Source organism: Cricetulus griseus, chromosome 2, assembly GCF_003668045.3.
Source record: "Cricetulus griseus strain 17A/GY chromosome 2, alternate assembly CriGri-PICRH-1.0, whole genome shotgun sequence".
Taxonomy (NCBI): domain Eukaryota; kingdom Metazoa; phylum Chordata; class Mammalia; order Rodentia; family Cricetidae; genus Cricetulus; species Cricetulus griseus.
The window spans coordinates 341,107,601-341,125,940 of NC_048595.1; the positions used below are offsets into that span (position 1 = coordinate 341,107,601).

The 18,340-nt window shown below is 43.2% G+C and overlaps 2 protein-coding genes across 7 annotated transcripts in view; one reads left to right on the forward strand and one right to left on the reverse strand.

Moving 5' to 3' along the window:
* Egflam (EGF like, fibronectin type III and laminin G domains) overlaps positions 1 to 1,359 on the reverse strand; it is a 163,970-nt gene extending 162,611 nt beyond the window's left edge. For both annotated transcript variants that reach the window (XM_027401335.2, XM_035440594.1), the window contains exon 1: positions 1,263 to 1,359. In XM_027401335.2, coding sequence (XP_027257136.1) covers positions 1,263 to 1,359 — 97 coding nt within the window. The remainder of the gene's footprint in view (positions 1 to 1,262) is intronic.
* The window catches only part of LOC103163979 (leydig cell tumor 10 kDa protein-like), a 35,360-nt gene extending 20,159 nt beyond the window's left edge, over positions 1 to 15,201 (forward strand). Inside the window, exons 4-7 of one of the 5 annotated variants that reach the window (XR_004768556.1) lie at positions 1,276 to 2,707; positions 4,039 to 4,139; positions 7,073 to 7,269; positions 8,830 to 9,737. Coding sequence is in view for 2 of the 5 variants with exons in the window: in XM_027401337.1 (XP_027257138.1) it covers positions 14,369 to 14,656 (288 nt within the window). In the remaining 3 variants the exon portion in view is untranslated. Of the gene's footprint in view, positions 1 to 1,275; positions 2,708 to 4,038; positions 4,140 to 7,072; positions 7,270 to 8,041; positions 8,285 to 8,829; positions 9,738 to 11,636 lie in introns of those variants that run through there. The other 4 variants (XM_027401337.1, XR_003482454.2, XR_003482452.2 and 1 more) reach the window with 4 other exon arrangements.
* Positions 15,202 to 18,340: the final 3,139 nt, after the last annotated feature.

Here is an 18,340-nt window from a genome sequence, read left to right on the forward strand (position 1 = left end):
TGCTCTTGCCTCCCAAATGAACTGGACAGTGTGCAGACAGGTTGGTTCTGAATCTGAGTGTGGTGAGAAAGCTGAGACTGTTTCTAAATTTCAAATCAGGTGACCATGGATGCAGCCTGAAGACCTGAAGACCTAGATGGCTGCTAGGATGAAAGGCAACGGTCCTACCACTACCCACAGATCCTTAGGCACTAAGAAATATTTTAGCAGCCAAATGGGAACCTGACAAGATTATTTTCTTTGCACTCCGATAATTTTTCCTGTTTCGCCTCTTTCTTGTAGAAACATTATGAGGGGGGACTCCACTTTCTCTGAGGTTTTGCAGGCTGAATCCAAATAGTTAGATTGTTTTCCATTGTTCAGAAGACATAATTAATCCCATAAGACAACCCCCATTTGCAAAGTAAGCTAAGAAAAAGCAGATTTTTTTTCACAATCCTAAATATGGTCCTAGCCAACAAAGACTAAAAATCGTTATTCGGAAGCAACGTTTAGAACTTTATTATTTAGAATGTTCTACTTTTCTTAATGACACAAACCAAATCAATGTAGATTTAAAAAAAAAAATACTTTTTACCCAGAGGAAATGTAAGTGTTTGTGGCTTCTCGTTCTCTCGGATCCTTTGTACTTGCTAGCCTACCGTACATACATCTTTGTTTGAACAGCCGAGCAAAGGCAGTAGTTCTAAACAAGATCAGATTAACCCAAGGAGGGCTCCTGTCTGTGCAGATGGCCCCGGGGTGCAAGAGTATCCCAACAGCGGAGAAAGCAGAAAGCGCAGGTCCCTACCCAGTGCTTGGACAGGACCAGAGCCAGGAAGGGGGGGCTCCAGGCAAACCTTCAGACACTCAACAGGAAATGGCTGGGCTCTAAGCAATAGGAATCCAATAAGATGTTCAAAGAAGCAGGAGGAGCTGTTGGAGTCCTCTGCGCTCCCTGAGCCTTCAGTAACCGAGACAGAGAGATCGCTGCCCCCAACTTTTAGCACTCTGTGTTTCCCTACAGATCCCACCACCTCTTGTGCTCTGGAAAACAGATGTTTCTCTTTCTTCTTTTTTTAAAACAAGAATCTCCCTGGAACCGCCTGAGCTGGGGGAGGGCGAGGCTCACCCTTCAGCTGAGCTCTGAGCTCAGGCTAAGCGTGCTGAGCCCATGTGGACCAGTGGAAAGAGCAGTGTGGAGCTGCCTGCTCTGCGATCCCACCAAAGGCCAGGACCAGGGTGCTCCGGGCACCATGGCTGGGGCGCACTGAGAGCTTTACCTGATTTTCGCAGAGCGGTTCGGAGTGACACGGCGCCCGGTGAAAGGCTGCAGGCCAGGAGCAAGAAACGGAGCAAGAAGGTTGGGATTAAATCCATCTCGCCAACGGTGTCTCCAAAGTTTCACCAAGTCCCGGGCGCGCAGGGAAAGGGCGTCTCCTGGGGGACGCGGGGACGCCAGTGGCGCTCGAGTGAGAAGGTGGGGGACCTAGGGAGCTGAACGAGGAGCCACTGGGGAGTCCGAGGAGGCAAGGCAGCGGCTGCGAGGCTGGCGTGCTGGAGTGGAGCGGGCTCGCGGCTGCAGGGCTTTTCGGGGTTGGGGAGTGGACGCTGGCGGCCGAGGGGAGGGACGCACTGGCCGCCGGAGGGAGGGCGGCTCGACCCGCCAGAGATGGAATTACAATCTAGTGGAAGAGCGAGGGGCAGGGTCTGAATCAATTCACTCTTCGCCCACCTCCAGAGCAGACAGTCCCCAGCTCAGCCCTTCCCCGCGGGTGACCTAGATTGGGGGCCTGGGTGGGACCGCCTTCGACACCCCGCGGGAGTTCGTAGATTCAAGCTGCGAACTCAGGGACCTCGGCTGGGTCCTGACCCTGAACTCAGGGTGCCTCGGTTCCACTGGCTGGACTTCTCTTCACCCCCGCCCCTCTATGTCGCTTGCACCCAGTTTAAGTCACTTTTCTTAACACCTCAAAGGTTACTCTACTCTGTCTGGCGCTCCAGAGGAAGCGCAAGGGAGGGGCTGTTATTTGCAAGTGGGGACAAGGCGGGCAGGGCTGGCCAAGTCTGGGGTGCTAAGAAGATAAATGGGATTTAAGGCGCGCAGATGGAGAGCTGAGGCTTGGCCACTCAGATGCAAAGGCTAAATGGAGATTAGGGACTGGTGACTAGGGAACAGGTACCCTCATGGTGGCGGATGGCAACTTTAGACCCTCCAGAAAAGGAAATCAAACTCCCAGCTAATCCTGGCAACTCTGTAAAGGGGGCGTTTGCCGGCCTGGCTGGGGTTGGGGAATAGGAACAAGGAGGGGCCAGCACTTAGCTCCCCAGCTAAGGACAGACCTCCTTCTCCTCTTCCCTCCAGAAGTGCGCGGCTGGCTGGAGTTCCCAGTATTGCCCCAACAGGGTGCCAGCTCCAGTGCAAACTGACATTCTGACTTCCAGGCCCTCCTGGAAGCAGATACAATAAATAAACTAAGAGGAATGCACTAAAAAGGAAAACGGCCCTCGCCAAATCCCGGGGAAAGATCAAAGGCCCTGGAAGCGCCCCACAGATGGAAACTGCGGTCACTGACTGTGGTCCGCGGGTGATCGCCACGCCCCACCTGGCAGAGCAGCATCCTGCTCCTTCTTGTTAACCTTTCCTTAGGAGAGCCAGAGTGTTGACTGACGTCCCCGCCCCTGATTTCTACTCTTGATCCCATCTGAACCTAATCCTTTTAGCAAGGTGAGAATATATTTCCTTACCCTTTGGCATTTTCAGGTGTGTAATTGTCCCATAAATACATTCAACGTCCGCCTCTATTTGAGTATCCCGGAAGTCTAAGTCAAGACACAGAAGTTTCTCCTTTTACACTGAATTAGTGCTGGAACATCCAGACTGAACTACACTTCTGAGGAGAAATCTGGCAGGGAAAGCAGCAAGGAGACTGGAGAGATACTTTCTGTCACTAAAGTAGACCCTTAGGATCATTGAGGCCACTAGAGGCCATCTCCCTCACCTCCATGCCACACTGGGGTCTGCTTTCAGTTTTCTTGGCATAGCATGCCACCCCCATTTGAGTCTTTCTGTATCAGATCCCATCAGTAGGGACTTTTGACATCCGAGTTCTTGGGGTATCCCAGACCAACCAAGTGCCCTAATGTAGACACCTCCCTTTCTGCTCTTTCTTGCTTAAAATGACTCCCTGGTGCATAAAATTGAACAAATAATAGTCATGAGTATTAAGACTAACATCTTAATATGTTAGTGTGCATGATGTGTATTTATTATATGCATGCAATCTTCTGGGTACAGGGCCCTCTTTGAAGTGCCTTTTAATCCCCACAGCAACCATACCAAGAAGGTGTAGCTATTAGCACTATCCCCATCTTACAGCCAAGGCTACAAGGGAAGCAGGGAAAGGCTGAGTAACCACCCAAATCCACGTACCTTCTCTCCTCAAAAGTGCAGAAAAGAGACTAAATCTGGACCCTCTGCCTCCACAGCAGGCAGACTCTCAAGGGGATCAGGTGGAGGACAGATCCAACAGGGGACTTGGGAGTTTCTCCCCATGCTCTGCTTGCAGTGTGTGTTCTCCAAATGAATGGATGGTGGCCATAACTAAATTTTCAGAGGGGTTGTTGCTGTTTGCAATTTGTTTTGCTTTACTTTTCTAGACAGAGCTTCACCATGTAGTCCTGGTTCATCTGGAACAAACTGCATTTCAATAGTCTTGAAATGAAAAATCTTCCTTCTTTAGCCTTCCCAAGTTGGAATAAGGACAGTTTGTGCCAGCAGTCCTAGGTCTACTTTCAATTTGGTCGAGCTAGTGAAACAGCACCATGGAATCCCAGCCCCCATTTCCCCAACCCTCCACACTGTGTCTTTTTAAAAGCCCATTATGTAACTTGCCTATTGTTAATTTCTAAAACACAGGTTTTTAGCATACTGACTGTTCTGCTAGATAGGAGCTGACATGTCTTCCTAACCATGTATCTCCAGCTGTCCTAGATGGTCATAGCTGATGGAGGAACCAGGTTTCTTTCTTCAAAGGTCCCCTTGTTTCTTTCCTGCAGGCCTCACCTTTGAGTCATGTTTTACTTCTGAGGGCCTCTACAGACCCTGGGTCCTGGGCCACAGACAAAACTTTCTTCATGGGGACTGTAACACATGTGAGGTGAGCTTCAGAAGGAACCCACTCCTTTCCTTTGCAGTTAAAATCATTTTCCCTCAAGGTTCACTCTCCTTCCAGTTTGACAGCCAGCTCATGGATCATGTCAATCTAGCTAAAGACAAATGAGTCACGTGACATTCACCCTCTTCCTGCCTTCGGTGATGGGGGATGGAGCTAACAATGGCAAAAATTACTTTGAATATTTTGTTGCTAAAACATGTGTTGGAATTCCCTGGTGATTTAAACTCAATTAATGATGTAGCCAGTCGGTAAATGGCCTTCCCTACTTTGTGCAATATCATTAGAAGAACAGTCTAGCTTCTTCCCCATGGATAGATGTGAAGAAACCAAAGAAAAACTTATCAATTGTGAAATGTTTGATAATAACCCTAAATGAAGGTGAGAGAAGCACAGAGGGGGGGAAATTCGTGTTTTGGTTTCATTGACTTAAATGAAATGAAATCTGCAATATTTATTAAGTAGACTGGATAGTAACAAAGTGTCATTTTATGTTTCCTCCCTGGAAAGGCACCAGGTGTTTTGGGTGGCTTTCTATAGATATCTACAAACACCAAGAAAATCACACATGCTTGTGCTCATCTCCAACAAGAGCAATTTCTGCATCTTTATTAATCCACAGACCCTTCCAAGTCAGCAGATCTGCTGCCTCCTCACTAGCATCTGAATAGTATTCTACCATGTGATGTCTGATTTGTTTGTTCTTTTTTTCTATCGTTTTCCATTGCATCACGATAAACACCATTGCAGTGAGTGACCTTGAATGTGGGACCATTTGCTCGCATTATCCTAAACTGCAGGGTTCATTGCTAGATGAGCCCTTGATCAGTCAATCAGTAAATGCTTTCAATTTTGATAATTTGGCCAACAAAAATTGTACATAATTGGAAGTAATACATAAGCATGACTATTTCTACAAACTCACACCAACCTAATGCCTTACTAAACTAAATTTATGAGTGTGGAATACACATGCACATATTTTATTAACACACAATGTAAGTATGCAAAAAGACAGGTATTCTTGAATTCTTGAAGAACTATATATAGGAAGATGAGCACATTGTAATACCACCCAGATCAAGAAGTAGATACATCTAGTACCCATCAAGTGCTGATCACACTTGTCTAGTCTACATTCCTGAGGCAGAATTCAGACATCCCATTCACAGATAAAACTAGATCAACAAACAACAGAATCACTTCCCCCATCTCCAACATCCATCCAGAATGGGTCCCATTATGTGGCAACCTCTGTGATAAGAACGTAAACAATGTAGCATAGAAAACACAAACAAAATAGAACAAAGATGCAATACAAATGGACTCAGAATTAGATTTTACTGGGAGAAGAAAACAGTTGTACAGCCAATTGTTCTTTAAAACTGAATACTGGAGGCATAACAGTGTAAGCATCATGGTATGGGATGACATATACTATTACAAAATGCACAGTCATATCTATGTACTGAACTGTATCCCTCCAAAATTAATATGTCAGTGTACCAAATTCCCATGTGACCATTCATGGAGGAGAGGATTTTATAGGGCAGTTAAGGTTAAGGAGGTCACAGGGCTAGGTACCTAAATCCAATAATACTGTGACTGTAATCTCAGTACTCAGGAGTCAGAGGCATATTTGAGGCAGCCAAGTCTACACAACAGGTTTTAGGGCAGCTATAACTACTTGATACAAAAGTCCCCCTCCTTTATCTTCCCTCTCCTTCTCTGCTTCTCTTCACTCCTTGCTTATTAGAACACAGTAGGAATGTGATCACCTGTAAAACAGAGTTGGCCCCAGAACCCAACAAAGCTGTCCCCAATACACTACTACTGTTTAAGCCATTCAACATATGGCACTCTGTTACAACAGGGCAAGAAGACTAATAATCACCAGTCTCATTAAAGTCTACACCATGATTATGTCAATAATGGGATTTTCCAGGAGCAGTCCTGGACTTATTCCTGGTGAATTTTTATTAATGACTAATATATTTTATAACCTGTTTAAGAACCGTTACCCAAGATCATGAACACTCCATTCTATGCTTTCTTCCGAAGATTTTTTAACCTGCCTTCCACATTTAGACCTGCATCGATAGAGCAGGAAGCAAGATAATGATTGAGGCTTTTTCAGCTGGATGCTCCCTTCTGACTGAAGGGTGGGGAGGTCCATCTCCACACAGTGTCTTGGGCTCATTCTCAATGGTAAAACTGGGACCGCCATTCTCACCCTGGACCAGCCAATGGGCATGGAGGATACAGGACCAACCACCCTCAAATACCTTACTGGTCAGAATCTTGGTGTTTCGGACACTTCCAGTGTTTGAAATATACACCTCAAGTTAAATACATGTCTTGTTTAAGAGCATAAAATAAAGAGAGGTAGAGGAACACGTTTAAAGAACTTTTTACCCACATGTCTCTTCACAAAATAGGCATATTCTCCCTGCAAAGGAAGTAAAGTCACGTTACTACAGTACATTAACATAAGCACAATGACTAACTTAACAGTAATTTAGCTGTCTCCTAGGACAGCAACTCCAGAATCTACAGCAGGTAAGATAGTCATGTTCACAGTGATCCGGAAAAGGGAAATATGTAGTGCATAAAGTCAGTATGCAAGATCTGGATTCTACAGTGAATGGAGGTGATTGGTGTTATTTTTTTTAATGCTCATGATTTAATCAGTGGAATACCTTTGCTTGGGTCTAAGAGAAAATATGAATGACTTTTAAAAGGATAGAGGGCAATTCAGGTAACAGGCTTCATGGGATAGGAAGAACAACACTGACTGAAATACCAAGAGAAAGATTCAGACCTGAACATCCTAGAAGAAATGAAGCAATAAGATGAGCACTCCCAAGAGGGAGGTGAGCAGGAAGAGCAGACCTCACAAACTATGTCATTCTGTCCAGAGCTGCCAAATTAAACATGCAAGAAAGAGACACAAGCTGCCATCTTCTCGACAGCACAGAGATCTGGTGTAAGAACGGGTTGCAGATGTTGGGGAATGCTTCAAGGACATCCAGCCTCCCATAGCTGCTAGCCACATGTGGCATAGCAAAGCAAGGAGGCCCAAAGTTGTCACATAATACCCTGTCTCTTCCTAAAGGTATGTATGTGGAGAGCTGGCTTGCGATTGTAAAATACAGGGTTCATTTGTGAAAGACACCACATCTTGGAAGTCTCTACAGACATGGGGTCAGGAGATCTATACTTGCCTCCTGGTCCTGTCACTAATTGTCAGAGGGAGTTTAGTGATTCTGCTGAACTCTCAAGACCTTATTTTTCTCTCCTATAAAGTGAAGACATCAGAAAAATGATGTCTCAGTTCGACCTAGACATTGCAGTCTCAGCTCCCACAAAAGACATTCCCCCCACCTCCACCCAGACCAGTCAGATGTCACTTGTTAAAAGCAAAGGAAGTCCTGTACGAGGTTTATTTTCAGAAAAGCCCTGAGGTTCGGAAAGCCACTCACTTGCCAAAAGTAAAATGAAATAAAAATGAAATGAAATGCAGCGTTTAATACACACACACACACACACACACACACACACACACACACACACTGATCACAGGACCAAAGCCATCCCATCTTTGCAAAGACTCTAGGAAGGCAAATCATAATTTCCAGGCAGCCCATATCCAGTCCTCCCACACAGCGGAAATGGGAGGCTGGGAGGCATGAGAAGGGAAGGTGGGAAGGGCAGACTTCCAGGGTTGGAGGTGAGCCTAGGAAGCAAGAGAATGCAGATTTCATTTTTTGAGTTATTCAGCAATGATGCTAATAAATATGGATTTTCTGATGCCAAGAGAAAAACCTGTGAAAAGAATTAAAAGTGCATTTTGCAATCTGAGATTGATTTTATTTTTATTTGTGTAGTTCCTAAAAGGAGGACAATAAGGACTAGGTGGCAGACTGAAAGAATTGGAAAGTACAGCCAGCCTTCTGTGGCCACTGCTTCAATACCCTTGAGATTCACCCATCCACAATTGGAAAATACTCCCCTCACACCCCAAAACCGTGTCCTTTTTAAAAATATAAAGACTTCTTTGTTATTATTGCCTGAACAATACCTTATGTTTTTATAAGTAATCAAGAGATGGTTTAAAGTATATTGAAGGATGTGCATTGGATTGTGTGTATTTACTGTGGTCTTTTAAACAAGAGACCTGGATAATTATGGGATGTCCTAGAACCCATACCTCACAGATACAGAGAGATAAGGGATGATTATGTGGTCTGAGAAGTGTTATAATGTAGAAGGTTTCAAGAGGATAGAAAACAGCTAGATTCAGGGAGACTTACGTTGTACCCAGTCACAAGGGGAGAGGGGTGTTGCATCAGAAAGGTTCAAGGGAAAAATGTGTGGCATGTCCAGATGGTGGCCTTGTTAGAAAGAACAACCATGTGTCTTTTCAAGAAACTTACTTAGCCAAAGAAGCAGCAGATTATGCCTGAGGTTCACGGTGTTAAATAAAATGGCAATATGAAAAAAGATCAGTGGTCAAGGATGAGAGACTTGGCTTTAGATTCTGGCCCTGAACAATGGGGCATATATTATTTTCAAAGATGTGCTCACAGAACAAATGGATGTTCTCTGCACACCACACAGTGGACACTCACTGAATGTTTACTTCATTTTATCCCATCAATGTCACATTTCCCAGTGACAAAGCTGAGTCCACCCTAGACTGAAACCCCAGAAGCACTGAGATGACAATCAAGACCCGAGGCCAAGTCAAAGAACCAAATCACTCACTCCCTACATGGACTTGGAATAATGATGAATCAAAGACTGAATCTTAAGACAGCGAAAGACCTTCCAAAATGGCAATGAGATAATAGGTAAGGGTTCTCCCGGGTAGGAAAAGTGACTGGGCCATTCAAATGGGGGTGTGCACACAGAACACAGAACACACCTACAACTGGCAGGAGACACTATCGAGTCCTGGCTGCTGCTGAGAACACTAGGCCCACTCAGATTTTCCAACAGCTTTAGTGCCTCTTAATTCATCCAGTATGTCTTAATTTCATGTTCTCTGCCCTTCTGTGTTGTTTGTTACTTTTTATAGGGCCCTGGATGAGTCACATTGCTTCTCTGACATAGTTTTCCTAGGCTAAACCGATGGCACACAATATCTTTCCCAACTGGCACATTCTTGTGTCCCTGTTAGGGTAAGGTTGTCTCGGGCACATCCTCCTTGATTTTGTCTAGACTGCAACAATGTGTCCCAGGAGAGGCTACTAAGGCACTCTCTTGGTTCTGAGTTGCAGGAATAGATTAGAGTGTTTATGAGTGCATGATCATAGATAAATTATCCACAATGACATTTAGAACATGGAGATGGTTCTTATGTGTTTATTTGGTGAATAAGAGGATGGTCTTAATAATTCTCTGTCTCTAAGCTCTTTTGTAATGTTGAACTTAATTATACATGTATTCATGTATATCATTCAAACTATCTTCCTTCACTGGGGTGAAAAGCAGACTGTGGCAATAGAAAAGTTGTACTTAATAGGGAGTAACAAAGTGTGTGCGTGTGTGTGTGTGTGTGTGTGTGTGTGTGTGTGTGTGTGTGTGATATAAAACACAATACATATGTATATATTGTCCCATTATGTGTATATGTATGTATACCTCATGTATTTATATATATTATTGTTCTTTGTGGACCTATGTGTGCATGTAGATGTATTATGCATTCCTGGGCTTTCTCTAACCAAAGAGAACAAGAACATATATGGAAGGAACTTAGGACAAAGAAAAGACAATGAAAGCAGGAAAACATAATAGAACTGGAAAAGGGAACAGACGTGGATGATGTAGAATATTGTCACATATGTCCTGTACAGTTATTTCACATTTGACTGCATGTTTTCAAATTTGCATGTTGCCACATTTTCATGACAAAATAAGTAGATAAATGAAACTAACAGTACAAGCTGATGAATCTTCACTGGTGCACCCTTTTTTAAAAATTCTGAATAATTTGTATTTGAGTCACACAGAAGAAAAGTTAATTTAATTAATTTATAAAGATATCATTTAAAAAGAACTGTGTTCATCTGATGTCACGTGTTCAAGGCGGGGTATGATTAACAATTATCACTGAATTCTCTTAGGAGTGCCCATCTTTAAGAAATATGAATTGATACAAAAGATTAATTTGGAAAATGACTAGGATTATTTTTTTGCTTAAAATAAAATAAAAAACACATTGTAATTTCCTCAAGTATTTTATGTTAAAAATAGAAGCTTTTCAAGAATATTCAAGCTAGTCATTCCAGTCTGTATATGTTCAAAAATAAATACAAATATCGAACTGAAAATACAAGCCAGTGGGGGGAAAGTAGGCTATCTATACCAAAATTGGTATCCAAATAAAATCAAAATATCATATTAATGGGAAAAATAATTGTGCCTACTAGAAAACATGCTATTAAAATGTTTTCCATCTTCCACTCACATTTTCCTAGGAAAGCAAATTGCATGGTCATAATGGAAACAGCAATGCTGTCTGCAGCACTTCCTTGTTACTGAAGCAGCATTCACAGTTGACAAGCTGTGGAACCATTATGTCCAGTAACTGAAAAGAAAATCAAACTCAGAGAAACAGGAAACACAATGATGGTAGTCACTAAGGCCAGAGAGAAGGGACTTAGTTACTAACATGTAGGTAACAAGTTTTTAGTTATGCAACATGAATATGCTCTAGAGCAGTGGTTCTCAACCTGTGAGTCATGACCCCCCCCACACACACACAGGGGATCACTTACCAGATATCCTGCATATCAGATTATGATTCATAACAGTAGCAAAATTACAGTTATGCAGTAACAATGAAATAATTTTATGGGTGGAGGGTCACCACAGCATAAGGAACTATATTAAAGGGTTGCAGCATTAGGATGGTTGAGGATTATTGGTCTAGGGATCTGCTGTGCAGCCTTGTGCCTGCAGATAACAACGCTGCACTGAGCACATGAAGCAGGTAGTTTGCAGGAATAGCTTAGTGACCTTGAACCCTCAGCTACATTGAGCTACACACACCTCTCTCCAAGCAAAGCAACTATTATCTCAGCCCTAACATCACCAAATAGTTACGTAGTAACCTTCCCGTTACTTCCCTTTGTGGTTACATATACCCTGGGATGTATCTTAGAACCGGAGGCAATGAGCTGGCCCATCTTGGACTGGTTTTCATGAACAGTAATACAAGTTATATCCTCATAATGGAGACACAGGTATATAATGAACTGTGTTCCTTCATATGCCTATGCAGGATTCATTATGCATAGGGTTGAAATTAGATGCATCTCGGGAAAGGACATGCTTAGGGTTCAAAGGCGTATGTAACCTAGGCCTGTCAACCAAAACAGGTAACACTCCTAGAAACTAATTCCTTCTTTGCCGTGACTGAGGCTTCTTAGAGCCTACTGCTCCCTTGCTGGATGTTTACTCTCACTTTTGCAGCCTTTGAAGAAAACCCTTGCTGTTTTGTTTGTGTGTGCCTCTTCAGTTCTTTCAGCAAGATGTTAGCAACCTGGGAACACCTGGTTCACATAGTGACCACCAACATCTGTACCTCACCACAAATTCCAAAGAAAATTCCTTCTGCCTACAATATTTGTTTGGCATAAAGAGTGAATTGTAATAGACAGTTATCTCTAAAGATCACCTGCTGAGACATTTAAGGACCCAAGAAGCAAGTTTTTATACCTCCAAGCTATCTATGAATCTATCTTATGTGTCAAAGTCATTATTAGCAGAACTCTGTATGTTTGTTCAGGCTTAAAAGTTAGCCTATCAGGAACAGGGTGAAGAAACTGGTGATATTTTGTCCTTGAGCATCTAGATTAAATTGACTTACTTTGCAAAAATAATTTGGTTTGAGAAATGAATACATATAAAGCAGAATTTGGGATATGAACATTTTCTGAAATTTGATGTGTGGATAATATTCATTGGAACCTAAATTGTTTGTGCCTCCAAATTTATTTATTATCAGGGCATTGTTTGGTGTTATATTTTTATTAATAGTACATTACTATAATTATGGGAAGTGGCTATTTTTTATTTTAAAATAACATTCTCTCAACCCCTGTCCCCCAACTTTTGACTGAAAATGAACTCCAGTCTGCTTACAGGCACTGTTAACACAGCTTATACTTCCCAAATAACAATCTACTGCAGCAGTGTCTAAATAAAATTATTTTAAAAGCTAAAACTCTGTTAAACAGCTGTGTTAACAAACCAAAACGTATTACCCTGGGCTCTAGAGGAGAACTGAGTGGTCAGGAACAGGGAATTGCCTTTATAGCTATCAAATTGTGACATAAGTGTGTGACAGGCCCAGCACTGGGAAACGGGCCCCAAGCTCTGCTGACAGATACCCCAGTCCTAGTCACCGCTGGCATATCTTGCCTCACCACACTTCCCTCAACTCATTCTATGCACAAGGCAGCAGGAAGAAGGCAAGAATGCCACAGTGGACCCACCAAAGAAGAGCCCCAGGTTCTGGTCCTGGCCCAGCAGCTTCCCCAAAGCAGGTTAGTGGATGAAGGTCAGGCATGACCTTTGCCCTTTAGGGCTACCTTCCTACTGAGCACTTTCATCACCTCTCTAGACTCTTGTCCTTTCCACTTCAGAAGGTTTCTGTGTGAATTGCTATGCCTACTACTGCATATTAGAGCGTTTTGTGATAAATTATTTATGCTGATTAAAAATTACTATTTTCAAGCAAAGTGTAAATGAGAGATAACAGTTTTGCCTTTCTAAGGGCATATTTGCATTTTCACAGGAAATCAAAGCCAGGAAAGAAGGAGATAACATAAGATGCAAATAGATGGCTCTAGATCAGGAGTTCAAAGCCACTACGGGATTTCAGAGAGCAGAGATTCCAATCTTATCATTTAGGGGCAAGGTCTCAGCATTAGAGTGTTTTCTTTCTTTCTTTCTTTCTTTCTTTCTCTTCTTCTTCTTCTTCTTCTTCTTCTTCTTCTTCTTCTTCTTCTTTAACTCTATGCGATTTCAATGTGCAATCAAAATTGGAAATTGCTATTCTGGAGAGCACATTGCATGCTGAAGATGACCCTGAAGGCTATCGACCGGTTGGATCCCTGCATCTTCTAGGAGGCTGCTGTGCAGCAGCATTTCTCAGGCTTTCGTGTGAGCTCCCATCTCTTGGGAACTTATTAAAACTGAAATTCTGATTCAGTAGTTCTGGGTGGCTCCTGGGATTCTGTATTTCTCACAAACTCCTAGAAGCTATCTGTTCTGCCTTTCTGGAGGCTACATCTGATGGTGAAAGATAGAGATGGCATCAAGGGTCCGGTCAAGTCTGAAGATTCTGTGGTTCTCTGAATTGAGAGCCTCACAGCTGAGAAAATATTTTCCCATAGAGGAAGCCTGGGTGCTTGAACTAACAGGGTGTGTTCCTATAACTGCACTCCATGTAAGGGTGAATAAATGTGCCAGAGAACAGAACTCCCTCAATCAAACCATTGGAGGAGTCTGGTAGACAACAAGCCAAAAACAAGTGTTCTTCAACATTCAACATGGTTGTTCACACCTATCATTGCAGCACTTTGCAGGCTGAGGCAGAAGGATCACGGCAAATTCAAAGCCAGCCTGGTCTACACAGTGAGTTTAGGAGAGCCAAAGCTACATAATGAGACCCTGTTGAAAAAGAGAGGGAGGGAGAAAACAGAGACAGAGAAGAGGGGGAATATAAGGGGAGGTGAGAAGAGCGATGGGAAGACAGGAAAGGAATGAGAGGAGATGAGAGGAGGGAAATATGCCCAGGCTCAGAGGAAAACTCAGCTCAAGGGACCCTTGTAGATGTTTACATGGTGGAAGCTGGAAATCTACTCAAAAGATTAAGGTGGGAAAGAAGGCAGGGGGATAGCACAACATGTTAGTGTTTGCTGAACAAGCCTGATGGACTGAGTTTGATCCCCAGGACACACGTGAAGATAGGAAACAACTTCACAAAGTTACACACACACACACACACACACACACACACACACACACACACACACACACACACTGCCATATACAACTACCCCCCAAATACATCACATACACACAGTGACATGTATAGCTCCCCAATACACCCCCCCCCACAGAGAGACATGCAAGCACACACAGTGAATAAGTGTTAAAAAGAAAGTAGCCAGGCCCCCTCCGGCTTGTGGTGGGACATGGTGCAGGGACAGCGCAAGTTCCAGGCTCAGAAACCTAAAAGCAAGGCAGTGGCTGCAGCAGAGCAGAGCCGAGAGCCGAGGAAAGGCGGTCGAGTCACCGCTCCTAAGAAGGCGCGCATCGTGCAGCAGCAAAAGCTAAAGAAGCCCCTGGAAGTGGGGATCCGGAAGAAGATTGAACATGACGTGGTGATGAAAGCCAACTCCAGCCTGCTTAAGAAGCTCACGCTGCTGAAGGGTGCATCAATGAAGACGGGGGCCATCACGCCCAACAAGACACCATCCTAAAGGCACTGGAACTTTGCAGGTGACCCCACATGCTGGCCGGACTTGGAAGAGGACCCTGCTTCAGTCCTGATGGCACCTGGAACAGCAATGGGCAGGTGATAATAAAGCCTGAGACCAGCTCTGTGCGGTTCTGCGGAGGCACTCAGCTTCCTATAGGCTCAGGGTCTGTCTTTACTGGGGTGACACAGTGTGATGAACCTGGCTCTGATGTCCCTCCAGCTCTCAAGCAACTCAATGGGGAGGCTGTTTAGGGGCTAGGTGAGCCTAACTGGTCTCTTCAAGAAACTTCTCCCGCCCACACAGTGCCCTTGACAGCCACAGACACAAGAAAGGGCAATGGCATCAATAGCTGAAGCTGGCAGATACAGGTAATCTCTTCCCTGACCCCCAGGACACCCTTTAGTCATCTAGTGTCAGCTGTCACTGTCCTATAATGAAGAAGGGTTCCGCATCTTCAGTGAGGCACCATCTCATCCTTGTCACACTAGTGATCCAGAGCCACTTGGGGACAGCCAAGTTACCCAATAAAGCTGTTCTCACAGAGGGAAAAAAAAAACAGTAGTCAGAAGAAACTCAGGGCTACCAAGGCCATTAGTTTGATTCTGCAAATCCAAGGCTAGTGGGAGAAGGCTGTTCAAAGACAGAGCCTACTGGGAGATGGGAGATTATAGAAGAACAAGGGTTTTCCTCAACAAAAGTCTCTTAAGTTTCACAAATAAACAAAAGCATATACAGGTAAAGTTACTGGCTCCAGGTCACAGAACTGGCAACAGTAGTGGTCAGGATCCTGAGAAAGGCAGGTGGGCTCCTAAGCCTCGGAACCTCTCCATGGTATTAAACAGCCCATCTGTGACAGCAAGATATGGCGACATTTTGAGATGTGTTCTCTGGATAAGTGATCTATGCTTGTAAATGTTCCATGTTCTTACCTTGGGGGGGTATGTGGGTCTATGTATATAGAACATATCAAACATACCAACTCTACTCTCAAACCTGGGTGGGCACAGGTGGTTATTTATTTACCAGCCAAAGACTCAGACTTTATCAAGTGAAAAAATACTGAAGACTTGTGACAGGGAACCATCATGATCTCACGACATTAAACAGCTAATTAGATGATATTGATTTGAGTAAAGAAATACCAACATGCAGCCCAAAGAGCATGGAGACTGAGAAGGCTCCTGCTCAGGGTGCCCTGGTGTTTGAGAAAGCCCGTGATACATTCTTAAAGAGGAGCTGGAGCAAACAGAGGTCTTTATTTAACCCTATGTAGATTAGGAATCTAAACCAATCCCTAGATAATGAGATCTCTGGCAAGCAGGTATATTTGTTTTGTCAAAAGCAAATTCCAAGTCATCTGTTTGGTCCTGGGAGAGGCAGTCAAAATGGAATGCCTAGCACATGCCTGCCCAAGGAAGCATGGCATCATCAAATGGTGACCCTAGAGACCCAGCATCCTTTACCTTTCAGAGCCAATGGGAGGAGGGTTTCTCTGAAGTCAGCTGAAGGGATGGAGCATCTTTCTGCCTGGAAAGGGGCAGGTGTCTCTCCACACAAAAAGGAGGCAAGTCAAGACATTAGGATAACTGAGGTAACAAAGAAACATCCTCAGTAAGAGCAAGACAAGAGATGAAGGCACCAATTAGTAGTTACAGAAGTTGTGAGTAGAAGGAGTTATATCAAAGAGGTATGGATGTGTGGGACTAGGGCTAGCACTGTTCTGTATCTGGATTGTGGTTGCCTAATTGTGTTTGCGGAAATGCAAAGAACTCTGTGAATTTAAGTTATATGTTAATTATACCTTAACAAATCCAGGTTTTGAAAATTGTACATTGTAGCCTTCGGATTTGATTTTGTCTATTTTAATAAATATTTTAAAAAATTATTGTGTGTGCCTATGATGTGTATGTGAGTGGCAGCCCAGGAGTCAGGTCTTTCCTTCCATCATGTGGGTCCTGGGGATCAAACTCAGGTTGCTGGGCTTGGAGACAGGCACCTTTATCTGTTGAGCTATCTCACTGGCCCAATGCTACAGATTTTGAGATGACGGAATGTGGCTGTGGGTAGTTAAGTGATTTCCCAAGAAAACAGTGAGACAGAAGCCAGTTCAACAGGATTAGATGCTCAATGTAGAAAAAAGGAATACAAAGGTTGCAAGGAACGGCCAGAGCACAACATATGCTCCCAAATGATAACATTTAGTGTCTGGTTACCAAATCTTTTCCTAAGCATTCAATGAAAGTTATTCTCATACTATTATTTTTATGTTGAAGGAAAAGATATGAACAATCAATAAATACAGTGAAAGCTATAAATGAAGATGTCTTATTTCTGCTTGCCAGGCATTTATATAATTGAAAAACAGTATTATGCACTTACGGATTTAACTTTTACAATCCATCTTCCTTTCTCTTTACTCCCTACCCTTTCATACTGGAGTCCACTCCATGTATTTTAAAGAATATTGGGAATTATCATGAGTTTCCAATGCAATGGCAACAAGATTCTTCTTAATTAGAAAAGGACAGGAAATCCAGGTGTCCATGTAACTAATTACCACATTAATTCATCTTGAGGACCCCTCATTTCCCTGCCATGAGTCATTGATACTGTGCTGGCTGCAGATGAATTCGCGGTCTCAGGAACAGAGAAAGCTCTGTAGAGTTAATTCTGCTCTTGGAGAAGCTCAATAAGCCCCCAAGAAGCTTTTGAAAAATCAAAAAGCCCTTAAAAAGGCCGTTAAAAGTAGTTTTTCATGTTTGGCCCAACAGTGAAAATGCTTCTTTGGAGCTAGCTGAAGTTCGGGCCAATCAATACACTATTAAGACGCTGACAGCCCTGAGATAGGATTACATGGCGAAGAAATTGTGAAACCTTTGGTTTTTTTTTTTTTTTTTTTTTCATTTTCAGCAAGAAGAATTGAGGGAAGTGGCTTTTTAAAATTTATTTTTATCTGAATAGCCTTAGGTAATACATTCTTTTCATTTTAGATTAGTCAGTTCACCCTCAGTCCACAAAGGACTAAAGATCAAGTTCACTTTCTATCTCCTTTAGAATGGGACTATCTCCCATGTCTGGACAGGCTTTCTGGTTTGAGAGAAAGTTCCACTACTTACAGCCAGGAACAGAAGGTAAATGGATGGACAAACTTGTGTTTCAATAAAACTTTATTTGCTAAAACAGACACAGGCTATACTTGACCTATGTACCATAGCTTGCCAACTCTTGGCTTTGTGTGTGGGAAAAATGCCACTTGTCCTGGAATGAAAAGGGTTCTAGAATGCATATTTTTCATTCAGTAAGATGGGCTCCCAGATAGTACTAAATCAACTGCTAGTTTGGAAAATTCTAGTAGTGTGAAAGCTGTAGGTTACCTGAGCCATGCCACTGTGACATGGTTACCTTTGTACTATTCAAACAGGGAGTGACTGGCCAGTCAAAGGGAGCAAAGCTCCAGCGTCCTGGGTTACATGCTGATTTGTGTCTGCTTGTCTCGATTGTGTGGTGTAGGGATTTTCTTGTGCTGCTTAAATCATCTGTTATATGACTAAGGGCTTGCACATTTGAATTCCTTACCCCACCTCTTCTTACTGTTGGGATACACCTGATATTAATACAAAGAAACTAGAGACAATATTGTCAAATTGCTCATGCTAGCTCAGAAAGGAGAAAGAATGTCACCAA